Source organism: Atta cephalotes (genome assembly GCF_000143395.1).
Source record: "Atta cephalotes unplaced genomic scaffold scaffold00052, whole genome shotgun sequence".
In the NCBI taxonomy this organism is placed as follows: domain Eukaryota; kingdom Metazoa; phylum Arthropoda; class Insecta; order Hymenoptera; family Formicidae; genus Atta; species Atta cephalotes.
The window spans coordinates 1048768-1056431 of NW_012130116.1; the positions used below are offsets into that span (position 1 = coordinate 1048768).

A 7664-nucleotide genomic window follows, 5' to 3' on the forward strand; every position below is an offset into this window, starting at 1 on the left:
GTATGAATGTACTCTGTGTGTGCGCGTGTGTGTGCGCGCGCGCGCGCGTGTGTGTGTGTGTGTGTGTGTGTGTGTGTGTGTGTATGTTTTCATATATAACTGAAGATATAATTTAAACTTAGCAACTTTTTTAAAATCTTTGTAAAATTTTTGTAAATTAGTCCATTTATAATTATAGATATTTCAACCCGCATTTTGCATAATTAGAAATAACTAATTATCATTTGAATTCTATTAATCGATTACATACTCTGTAACTCCAACAATTACATCAAATTCTCTTATATAAAAATAAATATTGCATACCTTTTTCAAGGCTATTTTTTTGTTAAATCTTCGTATAATGTAACCTGTAATCATTCCAATAATATATGGACCAATTCGAATCCATGGTGGGAAGTATAAGACATCTGCAAGTTTGTACTGTTCGTCCAAACTGTAATAATATAAAAGTGTTTATTTACTTAAATAGTTTCATAATTAATCAGATGCTTTGCAACTTACGTCGGTACGTATTCATAAATGTATGAGATATAACCGCTTAAGATAACTGAGCTTATTAAAAGTGTACTTAGTATTACAACAGCCATGTAAAAATATCTGAAATTTATAGCTCTTATTTATTCAGATACATGAAAATATGTAACATTCTACATTTAATGACGTTTAACGTCGTTTAACTTACACAGTTGACAGAATTAAAAGCGTCAGACCGATTATAAAAAATTGCATATCGCTGGATAGATACCAACCCCAGGATAAGCACTACAAGAAAATTTCAATATAACTCTGAATAGGAACTCTCTCTTGCATAAGTGTGTAATATTGGAATGATATTATACTTAAAGCTGTATTCCAAAATTTACTGCCATTAAACTGAAAATCTATAGTTTACGTTATGTGCACTTAGATTTTCAGTCCTGGCAATAAATTTTGGAACACAGCCTAAATTGACATTGGTACCATCGTATTATGAGCAAACAGATTATTTATGTATAAGACATTTCTCCACCAATATTTTGCGCAAGTTTCGTGTGATCTCTCCTCAACGTAGAATTGCGAAGTCTTGTCGTACCAAGCTGATGTCAATTGCGTTATTCCTATCATCGTTATATAAGCCGGTGTCAATCTTAAAAAAAAAACTTCTAGATTTAAAAACTATAAAGAAAGCAATTATTATTATTTGGTTCATTGTTAAATTATGTTTTTTATTATTTTGTTCATACATATCATTGATGCTGTCATGCTTACAGCGTCTTTGTTTATGGTCGCGTAAATTTAAGATAACATTAGAAACGAACCGGATATATCTCTTCATTATGTTGACAAAGAACTCGTTTAGCTTCTTTTTGTAATTAATCGGATTAATTCGTTTCTTGTCTATTTTATTCTTTAAATACAAGTATGCCAGTAAAAATCCGCTTAGAAAGAAATAAGTGTCGACCGCTATAGTTCCGTTGCTGATCACTTGAAGGGGAACACTTCTGGTTTTTCTCCATATCCATATTATATTGTCTATATAAATGAAACAATTTATTATGCACGGAAAATGACACATTAGGAGACGTAAATAATCCATTCTACAATTTTTGTGTCAGTATACACTTACCGAAATAGTCCAGCGAGTAAAGTATGATGTGAGCTATGATTATCCAAAGCATGGACAGAAATCTTATGCCGTGAATAACGGCTATTGCTTCAGTGTCCAATTTTGTGTTGAATATTATTGTCGTGCTTGTGTAAACGGAGAAACACATTAATATATTCCCAAATTTACTTTTCTGACGTGAAGATGACAACTCTGTCATTGGCATCTCCTCGACCGTGTTTTCTACATCTAAATCACAATTCAGAATGTGTATTCATTAAAAATTGCGAACGATGTTTGCCGGCAAATGCAAGAAAATTATTAACAAGCAAATAATTGGAAAAAAGATATTGCACTATAGGAATAAATAATCTTATACGAGAGAAAAAAATATCTTCTTTTGGAATTTTATTAAAATAATGATTCCAATTTACTAAAACTGTTTTAATGTTTCAGTGTGTAAAACGTGAGCATGATTTCTTTTTTAAATACAAGATCGTCATAATAAAAGCAGTATTACGAATCCATTACCGAAAAAGCTTAAAAGTTTTACAATTAGTTAAACGTATACTTACTAACAGTTTTAGTCTTTGCCTTTAAATATGTTTGATACATGAATATATTATATATTGTACCGCTTATCATCAAAGCAAAGATAAGCACTAAACCGGCACTGAAATGAGAAAATTAATATTTGCAGATATCTCTTCTGCTCGTTTCTCAAAATCTCGAAAGAGACATGAAAATTTAACCTATATTATTTTATTTGTAAAGTTAATTTTTTTGTCTTTATGTTTTTCGACATACCATATGAGGGGTGTCGCACCACTTAACAGCCATTGGTGATCGTCTTTTAAATTTTTTACCTGGATTAGGCTGAGGTCCATGGAATAGAGATCATTGATTAAAAGAACTCTGTCTCTAAATATTCTTTCTAGAATGAAACTTATATTATTCGTGGAACAGGATGCGGGCAAACAGAGACCGAGTGTAATCAGATCCTAAAATATATATAAAATTTTTTATATATATATATGTATAAAATGTATAAAAAAGTATTCCTGGAAAAAGGAACTTTTGAATATCTCGAAGAATATAAGTTTTATAAAAAAATAAAAAAAATATTTTATGCAAAAGTTATAAAATTTAAAAAGCTTTATTTACACTAAAAATAAAAATAAAAGTAATAACTTTCAATGGCGTACAACCTTGACAAATGTTATCATAAACAATATTTATAAAATGTCTCGGTGATCTAATGGCTTAGAACTGCTCCTACGGAATACAAACGAGGGTTCAAGTCCCAGCCGAAGTAATATTTTTCCCAATAGATTTAACTTCTTTATAATATTAACTTCTTTATAATATAATCATGGTAGCATCAAATTATTAAATTGCTTATCAATTTAATTCGCGAATACTAGAGTAGTTTTAATTGCGTTTATATTTCATATAAACAATTCAGCGCGCAGATCTAAGAAAAGTACAATATGATATATACGCATGTACATATATAGTGTATATTAATTATTCAAGCTTGATTTATTTAAAGCAATAAAGATCCAGCTTTGATCGTAATAGGCAGTTTTCTAATACTGATAATATTTAAAAGATTTTGTGTCAGTTAGACGTTTTAGATAATATGTACTAATGTAACGACATACAGTAACTTTTAAGTTATAGAACTGAAAAAATACTCAATGAAAAAATATTTTGTTATAGCAGTTTAAAAAACTTAGAGACCTACCTTGCCTAATTTGAAATAAAAAATTGAGGGTTATTTTACTATTCAACTCTTTCACTATCATCAGGAAATATACGTCTCACTTCTTTTTTTATAATATTTTGTCTTGTAAATCTCACAATTTCGAAAAAGTAATTGTGAAGTTTGATTTTTCGGATTTTTAGCTAAATAGTCACTTAATATATTTTGATATGTTTTTTAATCCAATTTTTTTTTATGTAATTATTTTTAACAAATTAAAGTCTAAAAAAGAATGTTTTTTAAAGAAAAAATTGATTTCTTGGAAAATATTAAATACAGATATCTGAAAATTCAATTACTCTTCTAATAGTGCAGAAAAACATAAATTTATTTAATATTTTTTTGCATATTAGATTTTTTTCTAAATAATAAATTCTGCGGTATAGCCATACAGATTTCAGTTTCTGAGTATATAAATAAATTAATTAATTAAGCTTAATTTTTTTTTAGTTTTTTCTGACTATTTCTACTTGTTTTCGTAATATTAATATTCTTTTACTTAAAATAGAATGTTTTTTGCGTAATAAGCATAAATATGCAAAACATTTTGCAATATAAAAGAAAAGCTAGAATTCCTCTACATCCACGTCGTTAGCTCTGGATAATGCTAAGACGGAGTGACTATGATATTTATCAGGCAGCCATATTATAGCTGCTATTTTAAATTTTAATATTGTCTTTATTATTTTATTTTATATATTAGGTGTAGTAAAAAGAAATCCATTATTTTCCATTCAATTTCATGCAAAAATAATGGATTTTTTTTACTACATCTAATATCTAGCAGAACCCAAAAAAAATGAATCTACTGCAAATTTTCATTAATTTATTAGGTAATGGCGGCCATATTCGATCTGCCATATTGAATTTGAAAAATCCAACTTTAAATTCGGAATCAATGAATAAAAAACCTATGTAATCAAAGTTTCAACAAAATGTGAAAAAGCTTAATTCGGTAGTCAAAAGATCAACATGATCTTACCTTCCTGATCTTGATGATGGCACCCAAGGTTAAATTAATAAGATCAATAAATAAATCTTTTTAAACCCTACAGTTTTTGTTTGAAACATTTTTTTATAAAACTTATAATTTTTGAGATGTCTCTTTGATAACAGGGAAAGTTTCAGTTGTATTACAAGAACTATCCAATATCTCAACTGTGTATTATCATATTTGTAATATTTGATATATATCTGAAATATTATCATTGCGATGTTTCTGCAATCTTGATTGAAATTTTATGTCTGAAATGTTCTTGCAACGTATAGTTCTTTCAATATTGCTAGTGCAAAGTTTCTAAGAAAGTTCTTAAAAATCCTCTATTTAATTAATGCAAATATAGCAATATAGCAATATCGGATCGATCGATTATTTTATACACACACATACACACACACACATACACACACACACACGCGCGCGCGCGCGCGCGCGCACACATTTCATTTTATTTTATTGATTTAATATATTATACAGAGATTTAATATTATGTATATAGATATAACTGGAGGTAAAGCGCATGTAATGAGTTTGAAAAACTTCTCCTCATACTTTATATTTTTCTGTTTTGTAACGTAAGATTTTATTTTAAAGATGATTATACGTGGGATACTCTGATTTAATAATATACTATTAATTTAATAATATACTAGTATCCGCCGTTTTCCTTTAGATGGTTTTAGCGGTAAGTGATGGTCGAAATAAATAGATCATAGACGTCATACAATAAACTTGGGCATCTGTCAACATAATCCCATAGAAACATTAGTCGATTTGTGTCTGTATCATAAAGTTATTCTCGATTGAAAATATTAGTTTACGAGCCAAATTCTCGTCATTTGCAGGAGGTTTTAATTTTTTGCTTCAATATGAAGAAATCTGCGGCTGAGGCTCGTCGAATGCTTTCAAATACTTATGGTGAGGCCGCTATTAGTAAAAGAACGTGTCGTGAATGGTTTCAATGCTTCAAGAACGGTGATTTTGACGTCCAAGGTCATGCTCTGTATTTGGTGGGACCAGCTCGGCGTAGTGTATTATGAACTGTTAAAACCGACTGAAACAATCACAGGCGATCGGTATCGAACGCAATTGATGCGTTTGAGCCGAGCATTAAAAGACAAACGGCCTCAATACAACGAGAGACACGATAAAGTGATTTTGCAGCATGACAATGCTCGACCCCATGTTGCGAAAGTGGTCAAGACATACTTGGAAACATTGAAATGGGAAGTCCTACCCCACCCGCCGTATTCTCCAGACGTTGCTCTCTCTGATTATCACTTGTTTCGATCAATGGCATACGGCCTGGCTGACCAGCACTTCCGGTCTTATGAAGAAGTAAAAAATTGGATCGATTCGTGGATAGCCTCAAAAGATGACCAGTTTTTTCGACGCGGGATTCGTACGCTACCCGAAAGATGGGGGAAAGTAGTGGCCAGCGATGGATAATACTTTGAATCATAAATGTATAATCAGTTTTTTACAATAAAGCCTCGAATTTCGGAAAAAAAACGGCGGAAGCAAAGTTGTACACCTAATATATATATATATACAGGGTGTCTTATAAAATGGGTCCGAGCCACATGGAGGTGGAGAATGAATCAAAGGGAACAGAAAAATTCTTATATTATTTTGAGATACTCGCTCTAGTTTTCGAATTAGAAAAGAAAATGTCTAAGCGATATGCGATTAAGCCGCGCCGCGTGAATTCGTAGGAGGCCCACTCGAGCTATGGCGGCGGCGGCGCGCAGGGAGAGAGAAGTAGCGCTTCGTTGTCTAGCACAGCCTGGCATGTTCTATGTGTTTCGCTGCATCGCGTCTACATTATCCAAAAATGTTATTGTATTTTAGCTGAAGTTTTCCTTATACATTTCTTATCATTATAAATCGCGTTATTTAGCACGATTAAATACATTTTAACACAATTATAGATATGTTAAGCGATGTAATTAATTAGAGCATTACGCAAAGTGTAATGCTGATCGTCGCGATACCTTTTCATTTGCTTTATTATACGATGTTTCTATTTAATTACGCTTCGAGACATACTTCGTCGCGTCATTTTATGCTATATTTAGTCGGAGTTTTATTTTTTGAAATGTTAATGCATGTACACTGAAATTATAGTATAAGCTCGCGTAGATAGTCGCTACATTGTAAATCCAGATATATTATTCCATGTACAATGACGCATTTGACTGAGGTTTTTTCACATGTTTCTTACTGTTTAACAAATTTAATTGTACATCATTAGAAACGTTCTTAAATTTTATTAATCTTTAATGTTCACTGATGAATAACATTTAAATTTTCTGTCACTAAAAAGATTATTTATGTGTACGTTAATGAGATGTTTAAGTTTATAGTAACTGAAAACTTAAATGTATTGAAAAACACTAATTATATTGAAAATTGAGTGTTTTAGTTTATTTTCATTAAACTATCCATCAAATTTAAGGCCCATGTTCATTACATTAAAAAAATCTGTAACTTACAAGGAAAGGAACCCAACTGCTCTTCTCCGATTTTAATAAGCAGTATGTTATTCTCTAGACAAAAATAAGCGTATTTTTTTATACGTATTTTCCATACGCATTTTTAAAGGGTGAAACACTCCTTGGAAAAAAATTGATTTTTCTCTTTTGTAGTGAATATCATGGAAAAATCGATGTTTCTCTTTCGAAGCGAATGTCGCTGGAACTATAAGAGATAGAAAAAAATTTTCAAGAATGAAAATAGAATGGCTTCAAAAGTACTTTAGAATTATAATAAAAAAAAACTTTTTTATAATAGATAATAAATAATTTTTTATAATAAAAGTATTTAATCGTGCTAAATAACGCGATTTATAATGATAAGAAGTGTATAAGAAAAACTTCAGCTAAAATAATATTTTTGGATAATGTAGGTGCGATGCGGTGAAACACATAGAACCGCCATGCCAGGCTGTGCTAGGCTGCGAAGCGCTACTTCCTTCTCCCTGCGCGCCGCCGCCGCCGCCGCCGCCGTTCGAATAAGCCGTCCTACGAACTCGCGCGGCGCGGCTTAATCGCATATTGGCTTAGACATTTCCTTTTCTAATTCGAAAACTATAGCGAGTATTTTAAAATAGTATAAGAATTTTTTGTTCCTTTTGATCCATTTTCCACCTCCAATATGGCTCGGACCTATCTTATATATATATATATATATATATATATATATATATATATATATATAGTAGTAGTATATAGTAGACGACGAGCGTACGTACGTAATTAATTAAAATTAAAAAAGTTAAAAAGTTAAAAAAGTTAAAAGTTTAAAGTTAA

General features: G+C 30.8%; 1 protein-coding gene across 1 annotated transcript in view; it reads right to left on the minus strand.

The window, feature by feature from the left end:
* The window catches only part of LOC105623090 (nose resistant to fluoxetine protein 6-like), a 17938-nt gene that overhangs the window by 3815 nt on the left and 6459 nt on the right, over positions 1-7664 (minus strand). Inside the window, exons 3-10 of the mRNA XM_012204491.1 lie at positions 2396-2589; positions 2164-2261; positions 1610-1837; positions 1302-1515; positions 964-1129; positions 686-765; positions 505-600; positions 251-436 (exon numbers count right to left, since the gene is read on the minus strand). Of these exons, the coding sequence (XP_012059881.1) occupies positions 251-436; positions 505-600; positions 686-765; positions 964-1129; positions 1302-1515; positions 1610-1837; positions 2164-2261; positions 2396-2589 (1262 nt within the window). The remainder of the gene's footprint in view (positions 1-250; positions 437-504; positions 601-685; positions 766-963; positions 1130-1301; positions 1516-1609; positions 1838-2163; positions 2262-2395; positions 2590-7664) is intronic.